Genomic DNA, 18,067 nt, shown 5'->3' on the forward strand with positions numbered 1-18,067 from the left:
ACATCTTACATTTAAGTCTCATATTCATTTTTAGTTTATTCTTCTGTATGGTGTATGTTGGTGGTGTAGTGTAATTTTTTTTGCATGTACCTGTCCAATTTTCTCCACACCTTTTATTGAAGACTGTCTCTTCTCCATTGTATGCTCTTGCCTCCTTTGTCAAATATTGAGCATAATCGCTTGAGTTGATTTCTGGATTCTGTTTTGTTCCTATTGGTCTATATGCCTGTTCTTGTGCCAGTGCTGGGCTGTTTTGAGCACAGTGGCTTTGTAGTATAACTTGAAATCTGGTATTGTGATTCCTCCATCTTTGTTCTTCTTTCTCTAGATTGCTGCAGCTATTCGGGATCTTTTTTGATTCCATATACATTTTTGGAGTGTTTGTTCTAGGTCTGTGAAAAATGCCGTTGGTATTTAATAGGGATTGCATTGAATCTGTAGGTTGCTTTGGGTATTATGGACATTTTAATGATGTTGATTCTACTGATCCATGAATATGATATATCCTTCCACTTTTTTATATATCTCTCTGTCTCTTTTTTAAACACCCTGTAGTTTTCAGAGTACAGGTCTTTTACCTCCTTGGTTAAGTTTATTCCTAAGTATCTTAATTTTTTTGTTGCAATGGTATTTGGGATTGTTTTATTCATTTCTCTTTCTGAGAGTTCATTATTGGTATAAAACAATGCTATGAATTTTTGGGTGTTCATTTTGTATCCTATGTTTCTGAATCCATTTATTAAATCCAGTAGTTTTCTGATGGGAGTCTTTTAGGGATTTTCTATGTACAGTATCATGTCATCTGCAGGTGAGTTTTACTTCCTCTTTTCTAATTTGGATGTATTTTATTTCTTCTTTTTTTCTGATTACTATGGCCAGGACTTCCAGAACTATGTTAAACAAGAGTGGTGAAAGAGGGCATCCCTATCTTGTTCCTGTTCTTAGGGAAGATGGTTTTAGTTTTGCTCATTATGATGTTGGATGTAGGTTTGTCCTAATATGGCCTTTATTATGTTGAGGTATGATCCCTCTATTCCCACTTTGCTGAACGTTTTTAATAAAAAAAAAAGATGTTGTATTTTGTGGAATGCTTTTTCTGCATTGATTGATATGATCACGTGATTTGTGTCTTGCATTCTGTTTGTGCTATATCACATTTATTGATTTGCAAATATTGTATCAAGCTTGCATCCCCAGAATAAATCCCACTTGGTCATGATATATGATCTTTCAAATGTATTGCTGGATCTGATTTCCTAACATTTTGTTGAGGATTTTAGCGTCTACGTTCATTAGGGATATTGGCCTGTAATTCATTTTCTTTGTAGTGTCTTTATCTGGTATTGAAATTAAGGTAATGCTGGCCTCACAAGAGTTTGGAAGTGTTCTTCCTTACCCAATAATCTTGTGTTGGCTTTTCTAATGGAGTCTGATGATTCTTGTAGGGTTTCTTCACTTTTTAAAAATTTCAGTTCTCCTTTTTCACCTGAATAATTTCTAAATTCCTTTACTTTCTCATCCCTCTGATTTCTATTTGCAGTGCTTTCTGATGCATTCTTCTTCCCATTTATTGAGTTCACCAACTCCAGATTTTATTCTTGAGTTTATTGAATTGCCTTTCTTAGTTTCTTTTAGCTTGTTGAATTTCATCATATTTTGAATTCTTTACCAGTTGGACCACAGTATGCTGTGTCATTGGTTTTGTTTGCTGGAGTTTTTTCATTTTGTGATATATTGCCATGATTTTTCATAAGTTTTGACAAGTGTGCCTCTGCTGCCACCTTTGGGTAGTGAACATCTTTCTTATTTAGATAAGGTTTCATGCATCTACTTTGATTCTAACAATTCAACAGATTGACAATTAGAAGTTCAGTTTCCAGAAGGTGGTGCTATAACGTAAGTTTTTATCTTATTGGAGCCTACTGGCTGCTAAAGTTGAAAATGCGTGCATAAAAAAGGTGGCTTTTCCAAAAACAGGCTGGTGGCAGAAGGGGAGGAGGTGTGTGCTTAGCATGGTCATGGCTTTGACTCTGCCCACAGCCCAGTAGGACGATCCTCAAGTTAGTCCAGAGGCAGGCCTCTTGCTGAAATCCTGGGGCAGTCAGCAGGAAACGTGTACCTTCAGCTCTTTGTCTTCTCTTCTTTCCTTTTCAGTCCCCTTCCCCAGTCAGAGAGGGCTCAGGTGGATGTTGGTGAAGAGCAATGGGACCCTTAGCTACAGTCCAGGTGGCTCAGCAGACTTTCCCTCGTCTCTTACTTTCCACCACCTCTGCAGCTTCCGTGGCTCTAGCCTCCTCCTCGGTCCAGTTCACCCCCTTTGGGATGTACTGGTGATGAACTCTTGGGTGTCCTGGTGTGCAGTGCAGTCATCTACATATCAGACCAAGATAATAAAAGCTTAAATGAGGAGAATGGATGTATAAAATATTTGGAATAGAAAACTCAGCTTTAATTCTGATAGACTGGCCACTTAACTCCTGATTATAAATTTCCTTAAGAAATTACACATAATGACAAAATTTTGCATAGACAGGAAGAGCAGGGCTAAGGTTCAGACTATAGTGAAAAACACTACGTATTGTTTGAACCTATTTTCCCTCTAATATACAAGTCAAATTGAACATTTCATTTTGAAACAGATGCAAGGAGCATACCACTTTCCTCAAAAAAAAAAAAAAAAATCCTAATAACATTTCTGCAAAAGAAACAATGTAAATAAATAGGATAAGGTCAACGTTTAGAAGTCAGTTGAAATTTGCTTTTATTTAAAGACCCAAGGGCCAAGAAGCTCCTTTGTTACAGTACATAACCTATGGCTCTTTTAGAGTGACACAGGCATCAAGGAGTCCACGTTTATACCAGTACTGAACTCCTGCTGCAGCAGGTGCACAGTGAAGCGGGAGTTCCTTTTCTGGCTTTCAGATTGTAATACATTTTTACATGCAGTAAGTTCTTTGGTAGACTTTATCATTCAGTGGAAGTACAGACTTTACAAAGGACAGTAGTAAAATATTTCATGTAAAATTTGAGCATAATGCTTATCATAAGCAATTTATAGATTTCAGAAAAAAATCAATCCTTGTAAACTTTAAAATATTGCCTCAAAATTTAGCAATTCTGTGCTCAGATACGCCAAAAGAAATCTAAAGTAGGGTAGATAATGAGCTTTTAAATGTTATTTCTAGTAATTGGTCAACTGGAAACTAATCTGAAGGATGTGGAATTCTTTGAAATGCTGGACAGCTACTCAGTAATGCATCTTAAATAAGTACATAAATAATGACCACAAAATTTTCAACTACACCATAATATCTTCCAAGACTTTGCCTTATCATGTATGAAGAATGTGGGTGACCAAAGTAGATCAATTACCACGCAAAAATAAAAAGAAAACGCAGGATGGGGAAAGGTGCGTCAGATTTGATCTGTCATGAGATTACAGTGTATATAATGCCATGGAACTTGTGTTGGTTTGAAAAGTGATGCTCCTCCTCTCCTCTGTGCAATGAGCTCTCTTCCATCAAGAGTTATATTTTTGAAGTGGTTTGTATTTTGATTTTACCAGACACCAAAATTTATGAGCATTTTCCTTTTAAAATCAAACTTATTCCCACTGTAGATTTAGGATTGAAGCATTTTAATATTCTTTGGGTAACTTAATATTAGTGTTATGAGCATGTAGTTATATACGTGGCTATTCCACTTAAGCCCCCTGCACTGCTGCAGTTCTGAATTCAGATTTAAATAAATAAAGGACTTTCTCTCATAGATGGGTTCTAAGTTCAGGAGACTTTACTCAGAGCTGCCATTTGTAATCAGGAGTTTGTGGTTGTGATGGCTCCGGCTAACGGTCCTGTCACACCACTGTCTGGACAGGAGTGACACACTGTGCAGGAGAACTGGCTCTCTCCGAGGATGAGGTTGATCGGTTGGAGATCTCTCTCTGTAGTTCCTCTACTTTTTTCTGAAGTTCTGCTCGTTTAGCAAGAAGTTCTTTGTATCTATTGTGAATGGGCTCCTACAAAAGCAAAACACCACAAAATTATTCCAACTAGGCAGTTCTAAACAAACCCAAAGTCACATTCTGGTATGTAGTTCTGTCCCTAAATGTTAAAATGTGGGGTTTTTTCTAGCACCACTGCTCTTCCTCTGGCTTTCCCAGTGCCCCTAAGTATTTCCACAGAATACTCTAAAACTGGCAATTTTCCAAATATAACAAATAATTAACAATACAATCTAAAAGCCAATGTCAAGTAATTCCTATAGTTTAGGTTAAGGTTTTTAGTCTTTTAAAGAGTTTAGTAGTAAGTAATCCACATTTCAAACTGAACCAAAATTTCCTATTTCTCTAACCTAATTAAGAAAGGCCTCTAGAAGTTATCCAGTCTGGCACCTTCATTGTACAGGGGAGAAAGGACGAAACAGAAGTGTTATTTCCAAAGTATTCCAATCGAAGTCAGGAATGATAAGAACCAAATATACCTATTACCCCTGTGGAGTGCTTTTTCTACTATACAGTTGTAACTATTAATCAGGAAAGGGAAAAGTTCTAAATATGCACATACTTTTTCTAGTTACTATACAATTGCATGGATGAAAACTCCTGCTGTGTATTGTACAGCATACCTGTGGTTTCATACATGGATTCCACCTCACATAATATCCCACCCAGAGCTCTAGGTGGCGCATGCTGGCTACTGGATAAAGGACGTGATTGGAGTAGCTCCCATAGAGAGGATTAGTGAAGTCTTCCAGCTGGCTGTTTATGTAGGACCACAGCGACACTGTCCTTTTAGGAAGGTTCTGTAAAAAGGAAAAGTCGAGATTCATCACATAAGCTCTTTGTACTTTAGATGAAAGTTATAAAGAGGTATGTTGTGATCACTTCAGTGACATCCCCACTTACATTAAAATCAGAGGATATTGGAAAACAGTGCAGTTCCTCAAAAAGGTAAACATAGAGTTACTGGGCCCATAATTCTATTCTTAGGTTTATACCCAAGAGAATTGAAAACAGGCACATAGAATTCTGTACATAGATGTTCAAAGCAGCATTTCTTATAATGGCCAAAAAGTAGAAATCCAAACGTCTATCAACTGACAAATGGACAAAATAGTTATATGATGGAACGTTCATCCATAAAAAGGTATGAAGTATTGATAACTGCTACAAATCAAACCTTATGCTACGTGAAAGAAGCCAGACACTGAGGCCATATCCTGAATAACTCCATTTCCATGAAATGTCCTGAAGGGGCAAATCCACAGAGACAGATTAGGGTTTGCTAGGGGCTGGGAGGGCAGGAGAATGGAGAATAAGTACTAACAGGTACACAGTTTCTTTCCAATGTTGTGAACATAGTGCTGATGTTTGTACAACTCTAGATACCTTAAAAACCACTAAACCAAGCATGTCAAACTCGTGCCTGCTGACATGCTTGTACTAAACTATATACTTTTAAGAGAGTGAATTTTGTGGATTGCAAATTATACCTCAGTAAAAATGTTCCTTTTTAAATATCAAGATATAGTAAATCCTATTCAAGGCTCAAAAAATGAAAGTATTTAGGAACTTAGCTATTCTGAATTATCTAACATTTAACCAATTCTTGGGTGTCTATTATGCAGGCAATTATTTACTGTGTAGACACTGAAGATACTATGGTGAATTAATATAGTCCAGGAAGCACTTACTACATAGCAATGATTGTAGAGTTTTGTATGGTGGAATCCTCACACCAATAAGTACTATTACCCTAATTTTACAGAAGCAGAAATTAACTTGCCGGAAGTCACACAGTAAATGAAAAATCCAAGGTCTGAATCAGGCAGCTTGGCTCAAAGCAAGCAGCTCTCCACTCTGCTTTAGCAATGGTGAGAACGACTGGCCCTGCCAAGGCATTACGGGGAGTTCATTCAATGTTTGACAAACATAGCAGGCTAATTTTTAAGTTTATAATTTTGTATGGCCCAAGAATGATGTTATAAATATCCAAATGGCTCTTGGCAGAAAAAAAGGTTCCCCACTACTGCTTTATAGAAAAGCATGGAAAATCTATTTTATAACCACTTCTTTAAAAATGAAAATTGATGCAGGGAGATACACTGATCAGTAGGATTAAGAATTTCATACAGAGGTAATCCTTACATGGTTTGTTGTAAATAATACCAACCACCAGTAATATCTTTGGCTAAATGGGGTAACAAAATAACTGTATACACAGTATCTTTTCAGTGTTTAAATGTTTTACAGTATTATTTTACGATTTTAAAAACTAAAGTGTCTCATGAACAATATATTTTCAGATTTGAGTTATACATTTATTTAAATCTATGTTTTATCATATATTACCAATTATATGTACTGCACCTGTTCTGAAGGATTTCCATCCTGCAAGGATAACAGGTACACTGGTGCTCCTTAGCCATAACTCACCTGGCAGCTAGCTGGCACTTTAGCATTGCAACAGAGGTACTTTAAAATACTAGTAGATCAGGCTCAGAAGTTTGGGAAGAAGGAATCATAATAAAGTATGGCCAAAGAAATCATTCAAAAGAACAACTATTCAGTTGCAATCCATCACAACATACACTCTAGTAGGGAAAATACATGTTGAGGATAGACCAGGACAGGGGCTCATTATTTTACCTCTTTTACTCTCTGCTGTTCACTGTTACAAAGGAATGTTCCGAATAAACAGCTATACAGGTGGTCCAAAATGGTAATGAGAAAATATTCATTGAATTCAAATGCTGTAGGAAACTGCAAATCAAACACCACAAACAAAACTATTAAGGCATTTTTTTCAAGTATATTCACCCTGTAGTATATGAGTAGATCCTTTATAACATTTAAAAGTAGGCTAAACAATATTCAAAACTATATTTCTAAGCCATTATGGCATCCGCTTGGTTTTCTGTTCAAAAATTACTCTACCATTTAGTTCTAAGATTATTTCTCCAAAATCTTTTCTTATGCATCAAGAATTTGAATGATCTGACCTTGATGTTTCTGATCTATATCTGCTAGCCCCACAAGCTGAGGAATTTTGACCTGGGCAAAATGGAAACTCTAATCTTTCTCTGCCAAAAGTGACCATAAACAACATAAGGTTTTTCTTTAAATTTCAAAAACATTGTTTTGTTTTAGAAATTACAAAAAAATAGCATCAATGTCTCCAAAAAAATGTCAGCAATGCACACAAATAACTGCCCCAGGCAGATGTGCAGATCATTTAAAGCGAACCTGCTCATCTTTTCAAGGAGCAGCCAGGCAAATGGGAGTATCGTGGAACCCAGGACTTTGGCAGCCTCTAATTAAAAAGAAAATTCACTTTCTCCATAACCTAACGGCAGCAGCCTACTGGATGTCTTAATATTATACAAACAACACAATCTGTGGGGACTTTATCAAGGTCAAATTACAGACCACAGGAAGGTAAAGGATTTAGTTTAATCCATCCTGTCAATGTAATAGTTCAAAATTATCCCAAAGTTTCCATGTAAGATTGTACCAATTACACAACTGAAAAGGAATTCCATTTTGCCCAGGTCAAAATTCCTCAGCTTGTGGGGCTAGCAGATGTAGATCAGAAACATCAAGGTCAGATCATTCAAATTCTTGATGCATAAGAAAAGATTTTGGAGAAATAATCTTAGAACTAAATGGCAGAGTGATTTTTGAACAGAAAACCAAGCAGATGCCATAATGGCTTAGAAATATAGTTTTGAATATTGTTTAGCCTACTTTTAAATATTATAAAGGATCTACTCATATTGCAGAGATGGAAAATATTCACTTCAAGTAAGTTTTTTTTAGAATAATTCCTACCCAGTAGTGAAGGAAAATAGCATGAACTGTAAGCAAAAGGGACAGGGTTAAAAACAACTTTACCTTAAAATTTCCTAAATTTTAGGAAGCCCTAAGCAGGGTAATATAGCAGATTTCTCAAAGAATAAATGATAACTCCGTGTTGTGGCTATGGAACTGAATGAATGCAGCAGGTGATCAAGCACATGCCAACGAAAAGCCAAGTATTTTAAGAAACTTGGCCAAATCCCATTTTCTTACAAAATAAATCCCATCACCTGATTAACACTCTTAGCCTTATTTATTAGCCAACTATGCGTGTACTCTGACTCATGAAATAGCAATCCAGAAGAGCTGAGCCTGTGGGTAGCTCTTCTTGGCAGGGCTTTTAGCTCAGTTATGAGAAGATATCTTAATCAGTGGGCATTTCCTCACAACAACACTAAAATAGCAGAGCATTAACTGCTGGCACTACTTTTAAAATCTTAAACAGAAGAGGAATATTTTGTTCTTGCATATTTAACATCTTAAGGGCCCTTCATCCACTGCTTCCTGAAGATGCGAGTAAGAACAGAGGTGGAATCTGGTTAACTACAACATGATTCTCATTTTGACAAATGTGGTATTTAAATCTCTGAATAAACATGCAATTATTTGTAAAACTGAAGATTACCAATAAACATTGTAACATTTATGTTCAGGAAGAAAATGTACATAAAACATAACTAGATGTCTAAAGAATCATCACTTCTATAATGTATTTTAGATTATCTAAGAAACAAGATTAAACTGATTTTCTACTTTATAGTACCTTAAGCTCAGCATTGAAGTAAGACTGCTTTTAGGTATATAGCATATAGAAAGTTAACACAGCTACTAAGGAAGACATGTACTAGTCATATACTCTGCCACGTAAACAACTGGTAACTTAGTTTTTTTTTTAACAAGCATACCAGAACTAATATATTCACTTATGTTGCCCCTTTAAGATAGTCCCCTTGGGAAGCAGTTCATATAAGCATCAATGATGCCACGCCTTCACACAACCTTCCTAGTCTGTTAGGGCATTTGATTTTTGCCAACAGCCAAATGCTATTTAGAAACTGAATATGGTAATAGCCAAAAATGGGTCCTGCCCTGGTCAGTTTGGCTCAGTAGATAGTGAGTCTGCCCTTGGACTGAAGGGTCCTGGGTTTTATTCCAGTCAAGGGCACGTATCTCAGTTGCAGGCTCAATTCCCAGCCCCTGTAGGGGTACATGTGGGAGGCAACCAATCAGTGTGTGTCTCTCACATGGATTTTTTTTTTTTTAAAGTGGATCCTATTATTTTTAGTCAAAACCCAAAAAAGGATTGGTAAGGATTTGTATAGCTGATACACTACCTCGAAGGCAATTCCAAAGGAAAATTTCTCACCTGCTCCAAGTAGTAGTGAACATTAAAATAAGTATGTAGCATCTCCCCTCCCACAACATATGAGAACCTGATGCACAGAACAAAATTGAATTGTATACACATTCGTAGAATATGTGTGAAAATACCAGCCTCTTCATACTGTGGTCATATCTACAACACAGTTTAACCCAGCAAGTTTCCAAATAATCCACCCAAATTGAAATTCTTTTGGGAAGAAACAAACTTCAATATACACTGTAACTGGTGTATTTTTCCCTAAGGATCACCACTTCCTTTTAAATCAGGGGTCCTCAAACTACGGCCCGCAAGCCACATGCAAATACAAATATTGTGTTTGTTCCCGTTTTGTTTTTTTACTTCAAAATAAGATATGTGCAGTGTGCATAGGAATTTGTTCATAGTTTTTTTTTAAACTATAGTCCGGCTCTCCAACGGTCTGAGGGACAGTGAACTGGCCTCCTGTTTAAAAAGTTTTAAATAGTATTTTCTTGAAGCTAAAATGTGACCCTAAAGCAGAGCAGAGCCAGCAATTTCCCTACCTTATAGTCACATGAGAATCTAACTAAAAACAAACCAGACTCCCAGCTGAGGTCTAATAAACCCTTGGGTGATAGTTAACTGACATACCAGTGAGTTGTATCCAACTTTGGGGTTTTGAGATGATTTTTCTTAAAGTAGAGTTAAATATTTTTATGACCCAAACCCTTGCCTCATTAGGGGGTGATCCCATAATTAACCAGATTTTTTTCTCTTTTGTGCTATCTAAATATAGCAAACCATTTACACTAGATTTCACATTGGTTTATTAGAAAGTTGGTAGAAGCTCTAAAAAACCAATCTCTCCATACCTAAGAAAAATAAAGAATCCATTATATACCTATCTTGCCATCATTTCCCACCCAACCCATTTTTCATTAAATTTACTTGCCTGTTTCTTCATTTCTTTACCTTTTTAACAATATGCAGATGAGCTTTTGGGTGAACATGCTGCGTGATGTTACTAATTGTCTATAGAGGAGGAAACCTCTTGGGTTATTACGGAGCCACTCACTGAAATGCTGATGGAATCAAATTGTCAAGTGTTTAATACTACTCCCAAATAATATTCTTCAGCTTAATTCACAACGTGATAATTAGGTAATAGTTATGTTACCTAGAAACCTTACAAGAATTTTCATTTTACATGAAATACAGGAAAATCAGTGACCAAATCTCCTAACTCCAACTGGAAGGCTTAAAAAAGGGATGTAAGGATGGATATATATAAGTTACCTGTCTTGTCATTTGCCAGACACAGTCGATGAACTGAAGAAAAACAGGCGATCTATCGGCATCTGCATGATTCTTATCTCCATGCCCAAGTCTCTGAAGAAAGACAGTGAAATAGCATGTGAACTTTGTGGAGTTTAAAAAAATGTCAATTTTTTAATGAAAATAAATTTCCAATAAAAATACTATTTTGTCAATATTTTTTAAACTCCAGAAAATCTTTTTAAAAGAGCATAGCAAAGAAAATAGCCATCACCATCACCCTACCTATGAAATGTCCATACAGTAGACTCGTGCACCTGAAACCTACACTGAATGGCCAGATTATGACCACCTGACATTTGTAGGCAAATCAGCTATAATTTCGCACTGAAGTTGCTAGAGGGCCAGACCATTATAGACACACACACACACACACACACACACACACACACACATACTGTATATGCTTTGCTAACAAGTATCACCCCAATAAATTCAATAAAAAGAAAATATTTTTATGTGCAAACTGCCAGGTTTAACATGTGATGCTTTTAATAGGAATTACAACTTTGTTTAATAAATAAAACCTAGGCAATTGAACCGACAACATTTCAGTGCATAGGACGATGGCCAACTAGCTGAGCCACACCGGCCAGGGCACATGCCAGGATTGTGGGATCCATCCCCAGTAATAAGTGGGGGCGGGTGGGGGGGTGAACAGCTTATCGATATTCCCTCTCACACCAATGTTTCTTTTCTCCCTCTCTCTAAAATTAATAATAAATGAAACCCAGACCTAAAAGGCTGATAATGGAAGATTGGAGTAGTCAGACCTCAGAGCCCAGATTTTTGTTCTGGAGATCTAATTTCCCCCTGAATATTATGTTGTCATATAAAGTACCCTTCTCCTCTAACACCTTGGCCAGTGCATGAAGGGGACCTGTTGCATCTTAGCTCCAGTCTTTTTATCAAGAAGAATCAACATTAGCACAAACCTTCATAAACCTTTAAAATATGCTTCACTTCTGCCCTCCAAGCATGCACTCACCCAGGTTCTCAGTTTTTTCTTTCTCTGAGCACCTTTGCCCCAGATGACTGAAACAGACCCCTGTTCCCTATCTTAAAGCCATTGATTCTAAAAATATGATCCCTAGACTTCTGGGGATGGGAGGGACTGTGAGGTCAAACTAATTTCATAATCCTAAAATGTCATCTGCCTTTTTAAATTCATTGTCGTTTGCACTCATGGTGCAAAAGTGATGAAGGATCAAACTTTTTGGTACCTTAGGAGGAATCAAGCAAGGCAGTGAAACCAAGCTGCACTGGTTACATCCTGCCCTGCCACACACACGCACTTAATGAAAGGGACTAGAGCCAATTTCTGGAGCAGTTTCCTTGAAGCAGTAAAAAGTATTAACATTAAATGCATTTTTTTACTATTCTGTGTAACAAATGGGAAATGCACATGATGCGCTTCTGCTGTAAACTTAAGTAGAACGATAGGAACTGACACTTTTTCACAGAACATCGTTCTGACTTAAAAGAACAATTGATAAGTGAACTATGGTTACGAAGACTTGACTATCTTGCAGACTTTTTGAAAATGTACAAAGTGACTGTGTCACTTCAAGGAATACAATGGACAGTATTTGTTGCCAATGATAAAATTCAAGCTTTTGAGTGAAAATTAGATTTCTGGAAAACTTTTACCTGCCACATAAGTTTGATAATACTTAAAGACTTCCAATAAAATAAGTGGTGGTATTAACAGCTGTGGTTTATGGGATTATATAAAGAAATGCATTGGAAGAACCAAGCTGGCTGCGTAAGGTACAGATCTGTGCATGCTGCCTCCCACAACAACATTGAAAATACCAACTATAAGACAAAACAGCTATCATTCGGAACCATGGGAAAGCTGGCCCAGTGGAAGTTCTACAACTGGAAGGAAAGAAAGAATCGCATTGAGACTGAGTAGGAGGTGCAGAGTCGCCAAGAGCAGAGGTACGGAGTCGCGTGCCAGGCAGGCTGCAACTGGATGCACGGTTTTTTTCAATCAAAAGGGGTTACAAACTCTCGAATCCACTGAGCTTGTTTGGGGCGGGATTCTGAGGTCCCAGACCCCTATGGGGAGAAGCGGGACGGCCTTGCAGCAGGTCGGAAAGCGAGAGTGGCTTTCTCGAGGAGCTGCTCACCGGCACTCAGGGATGCAGAGACACGGAGTGGCGAGGAGTTGTAGAAACGCCATTGCTGTTTGCTCCACCCTGGTGATTCCGAGACCCCGCCCTACTCAATTTACATCCCCGCCCAAGCTGTGCCAGTGGCACAAAAGGAACCACCTGCGCTTTTGTAGCTTAACCCAACAAACTGCAGATTTCAACTCCTCGCACCCATAAGGGACACACTCAAGAAGCAGAATCAGGTTCGGAGGAAGCCGGAACCAGACCCGGCTGGGCCGGCAACATGGAACCGCTATACCAGCAAACGCACAGGTCCACCAGATCCAGTCTCACATGGGACACCGGGAGACAGCAGACAAGCAGTCTGTGCACTTAGTAGAAAACGAAATCCAAGCAAGCATACCAGATATTCAGCCAGCAAGAACGCCTGGAGATTTTGTCCAGCAAGGAGCTGCCCAACAAAAGACAGAATGCCAAACTTCATGTTGCCCAGTTAAAGTATGATGTCAGCAACTGCAGACTGCTCTCAGAAACTTCTAGCATCAGCAATACGCAAGGGAGCAGCAGGAGAGACAGTGAGAGGAGCTTCTGCCTCACACTTTCACCCCCAACGTGGGATATGGCGCCCCCTGCGAGGCTGTGCTGGCCCCTGTGAGGCTGAGACAGTCCCTGTGAGGCTGCAACGGCCCCTGGGAGACTGAGACGGTCCCTGTGAGGCTGCAATGGCCCTGTGAGGCTGAGACGGCCCCTGGGAGGCTGAGACAGCCCCTGGGAGGCTGCAACGGCCCTGTGAGGCTGAGACGGCCCCTGTGAGGCTGAGACGGTCCCTGGGAGGCTGAGACGGCCCCTGTGAGGCTGCGACGGCCCCTGGGAGGCTGAGATGGCCCCTGTGAGGCCGAACACAGGGACATGTCGTGGATGGAAGTAGCTACATTTTCCATGTGTATGACCCAGCAACAAAAAATGTACACCTATGGATGAGGATGGGGGGGGGGGGCGGGGGGGGAGGCGAACTGGGTGGAGGGGAGCTATGGGGGGGGAAAGGGGAACAACTGTAATAATCTGAACAATAAAGATTTTTAAAAAATGCATTAACAGTGGAAAAGGTATATAGCTCAGCAAGCAAGCATTTTCCACATATCCAACATCTGATGGTACAAAATCCCGTGTGGGTAAAAGATCTATTCAAAGTGGGAGATGGACCAATAGAATTCAATGGAACAAACAACAAAAACCTCACTGATTTGGATTCCACATTGTTTTGGATTCCACATTACAATTAACCTCTAAGAAACTACCTTTAAAGTTTTGGTACAATAACAAAGAATTAATACCAATAATTCCCTAAAAAAGCTACTAAAAGACTCTACTTTCCAAACTATGTATCTGTCTGTGTGTGGTCAGATTCTTCTGTCATATACTTCAACCAGTAAAACATACTGCAGCAGAATGAATGCAGAAGAAAAGAAATTTAGCTGTCATATTAAGCCAAATTTTAAAAATTACCCCCAAACCATAAAACAATGCTTCTCATGAAAACTTCTTTGTTTTGTTAAATATATTTTTCTTTAAAATATTATTTGTTAATGTTTCCCCAAAATTCCTATTTTGCACTAATGTGATGATATTAGGAAGAGTCGTCTCTGGGTGGAACCCTCATGAATGGGGTTAGTGTTCATATCAAAAAAGACCCCACAGAGCTTCTGAGCCCTCTTCCTGCATGTGAGGACAGTGAGAAGATTACAATCTGCAACCCAAAGGAGTGTCTTCACCAGAACCTCACCATGCTGGCACGCTGACTCTGGACTATTAGCCCTCCAACAGAAATATCCCTGGCCAGTGTGTTCAATGATTAGAGCACAGGCCTGTGCACTGGAGTGTTGCGGGTTCAATTTCCAGTCAATGGTACATACATGGGTTGCAGGTTCGATCCTCAGCCCTGGTTGGGGAGCATGTGGGAGGCAATTACTCACATTGACGTCTTTCTCCCCCACTTCCTCCTTCCCTCTCACTCTCAAAAAAAATCAGTGAAAAAAATATCCTTGGATGATGATTAACAACAAAACTGTGAGGAATAAATTTCTGTTGTTTATAAGCCACCGTCTATGGCAGCAGTTCTCAACCTGTGGGTTGCGACCCCTTTGGGGGTCAAACGACCCTTTCACAGGGGTCGCCTAAGATCATCGGAAAACACATATATAATTACATATTGTTTTTGTGATTAATCACTATGCTTTAATTATGTTCAATTTGTAACAATGAAAATACATCCTGCATATCAGATATTTACCTTATGATTCCTAACAGTAGCAAAATTACAGTTATGAAGTAGCAACGAAAATAATTTTATGGTTGGGGTCACCACAACATGAGGAACTGTATTAAAGGGTCACGGGGTTAGGAAGGTTGAGAACCACTGGTCTATGTTATTATAACAGTCCAAATGGACTAAGACAAATAGATTTATTTCTTTAATTAGTATTTAATTAGTATTCAATTTAATTTCTAATATGGTAAATACTGGTAGTCATAAACCATGTAAGCAAAGTTCTCTGGGGTCATCAATAATTGTCAAGAATGAAAGGTCTTGAAATCAACAAGTGTGAGAATCAGTGCCCTGTATTAACCATGTGTGAGCACAGCATCTTGACCAGATGTCCTTTATTGGTCAAATTTTGCTTTCACCTAACACCTGGGGTAAATGGAGTAGAAAACCAGAGCTGACAATTTAGGAATCCATAGCAATTTCAAACAGTTTGCTATGTTTATGATTTTGGTCACATTTATGTAACATGTGCAGCTTTGGCTGACTAAAACTTTATTCTTTGAAGTAAGTTTTTTGTGTTTTATTTTTAAATAGTCTTCTCATTTTCTAGAGAATTGAAAAATGTGAGCCATCTGAATAGATACTCCAGATGCCCAACTTCACAGCTGAAGTTCAAAAGAGCAGACTTACCATTAAATGTCTGTTTTTCTCAAGCCATTTATATACAATGCCCACATACGCCGGCAACTCCTGGACACTGAAGGTTAACGTTAGAGACAGCGTCTGGGTAGACCTCTTTCACAAAGCCTTTCAGCTGATCTGGGAAAATGCTGCCACGAGCCACACTCTCAGTGGTTTTATGGTCCCTGACCCACTAACTCCTCCCCTGGCCAAGATTCTCTAAACCTGACCCTCCCTCATCCCTACTCTTGCCACGCTCAACTCTCTAGACATGTGCTCACTCTGCTCCTAATTTGTGTAAAAATGTTACTCCTCCTCACTCTCCAAATTCTATGATTGCAACTAACACAAATAGATATTACATAAGAACCAAGTTTTCTGATTCCAAATTTAGTGTTTAGCAGAAACTACTTAAATGTGTGTTTATGTAAAAGCTACACAAATCCAAAGTGTGATGTAACAAAAAAGCACATGTGAAAGGGACATAATACACCCATTTGTATATTCAGGAACTGTGATTAGTTCTGGCTACCCACTTGCAGAAAGGTCCTGAGGACAACTAGGAGGGAGGAGCTAGGACAAGAGAGGAAAGTGGATGGCTAGCCAGAAGAACTGATGACTACAAATGACATGAGCGGACAGCTACTTCCTAATATCTGAAGGGCTATCTTATATGAACAAGCAGTTACATTTGTTCTTCTTGTCTCCAGAGGGGAATGTAGAAACACTGGGAAGCAGATTTTAGTTCCCTACGAGGAAGAGGTTTCGAATAGGTAGACTTTCCGGGGGGAGACTGACAGCCTCGGGGAGAGACTGCGGCTTTTTCCCTGTGGTGTCAATGAGGACACCAGTCACTGTGGGACACCACAGATGTTCAACAACTGCTGGGCTCTGACTTCCTTCTGACTCTTAAATTTGATACCAACGATAACATCAACAACAGGAGGCACAACAATTTGTCATTTCCATAAAACTAACTGCAACACTTTAATTTACTAATTTTTAGGAAGAGAGAGAAAGAGATACATCAATTTGTTGTTCCACTTTATTTATTCATTCACTGGTCACTTGTTGTATGTACTCTGACCAGGGATCAAAGATGGAACCCCGTATTGGGATGACGCTCTAACCAACTGAGCTACTTGGCCAGGGCTGCAACACTGGCCAAGTGTTAGTGCCTTAAAAAGGATAACAGGAAAGTTGTTTTATTCCCAACTCTGAGTTACATTTTACTTTTTTTCTTCCAGTCCCAGTATTTTTAGGCCCTGATCTTGTGTGAGCAATGCTACTTTGTAGGGCTACTTTAAGTTGGGAATAATAATTCAGCCATTCTAATCTTTTTTTAAGTCTACAGGAAAAGCTCCAAGTGCCTTGTAATTCCACAACCATTCTTGCTAATCTGAACTATCAACTGCAGGAGGACAGGAGACGCCCATGGAAATCACGGGATGAGACCTGACGTTTCCTGGTAGAGATGACAGAAGAGGCCGGGTCAGGGGCCTAACAAATAGCCAGGCTTGGCCCAGGCTGCAAAGCCTGGACAGAAGACGCTAATGCTTTCCAAAACAAAAAGCTTCCTGAGAAGCTTAACCCTCTAGAATAAATGATCGATTCTAGATGAATAGCTAAGGAATAGAAGGCATTATTTTCACACACCTGATGTGGGATGCATGGAATACATTGATTCAAGGTTCTTTACTCACAAGCTGAAATCGATGTCCAAAGCTCAGCCATTCTTTCTCCACGAGGACTTCGAATCCGCGGATGGTTCGGTAGTACCCGTCCAGCATGAGCATGGCCAGGGACGTCAGTTGGGCGGTGCGGTCCCAGCCATCGCTGCAGTGCACCACCACCGACGTCTTTCCTGATTCCACTCTGTCAGCAATCCGGAGAGCTCCGGCAAGAATAAGCTGCAAAACAGGTTGTTGTTTTTTTAAAATAGAAAATTTTTTTAAATGCTTCCTTCTTTAAAATGATAATTTTTTGCCAGGGATGACTGTCTCAATAACATGAAAAACAAACATCGGTCCCTTCCTAAAAAAAATTTTTTTAAGTGGTAGAAGGCCTATAAATTTTGCTTTTAAAAATAGAAAAATCTCATCAATGCAGACTCCTATTTATCTGCACAATGAAATATACAAATGAAAGGTGCCCTTGGGTTCTATAGAAATCAACAGAATGAGAAAGAAAAAAAGATCTAAGTTCTAAAAAGGACTGTTTCTAAGAATCTTCCAATATTCCAAGTATCAACCACTTAAAATATCCCAACTGAAGTCTTATCTGTTATTTATAACAATGCTTGCTTAACCAAATTAAAATGTCTGAAACAATAAAATTGATCTCTTTTAAGATATTCTATAGCTTCCACAGCATTTTACTCTTTTTATATATGGCATACAGCATACACAGAACACAGTATAAAACTTCAGAGTAAGTACTTTTCTGTATCGGGATGAATGAAAATT

General features: G+C 38.8%; 1 protein-coding gene across 3 annotated transcripts in view; it reads right to left on the reverse strand.

Annotated features, from left to right (window-relative positions):
- Positions 1-2,430: 2,430 nt before the first annotated feature.
- Positions 2,431-18,067, reverse strand: part of MTMR2 (myotubularin related protein 2) — a 93,436-nt gene continuing 77,799 nt past the window's right edge. For all 3 annotated transcript variants that reach the window (XM_081100153.1, XM_081100152.1, XM_081100151.1), the window contains 5 exons: positions 17,306-17,512; positions 10,497-10,589; positions 6,650-6,763; positions 4,627-4,803; positions 2,431-4,018 (listed from right to left, as the gene is read on the reverse strand). In XM_081100153.1, the coding sequence (XP_080956279.1) occupies positions 3,857-4,018; positions 4,627-4,803; positions 6,650-6,763; positions 10,497-10,589; positions 17,306-17,512 (753 nt within the window). In that variant the 3' untranslated portion in view covers positions 2,431-3,856. The remainder of the gene's footprint in view (positions 4,019-4,626; positions 4,804-6,649; positions 6,764-10,496; positions 10,590-17,305; positions 17,513-18,067) is intronic.

The sequence above is a fragment of the Myotis nattereri genome (assembly GCF_964212035.1).
Source record: "Myotis nattereri genome assembly, chromosome: 9".
Taxonomy (NCBI): Eukaryota; Metazoa; Chordata; class Mammalia; order Chiroptera; family Vespertilionidae; genus Myotis; species Myotis nattereri.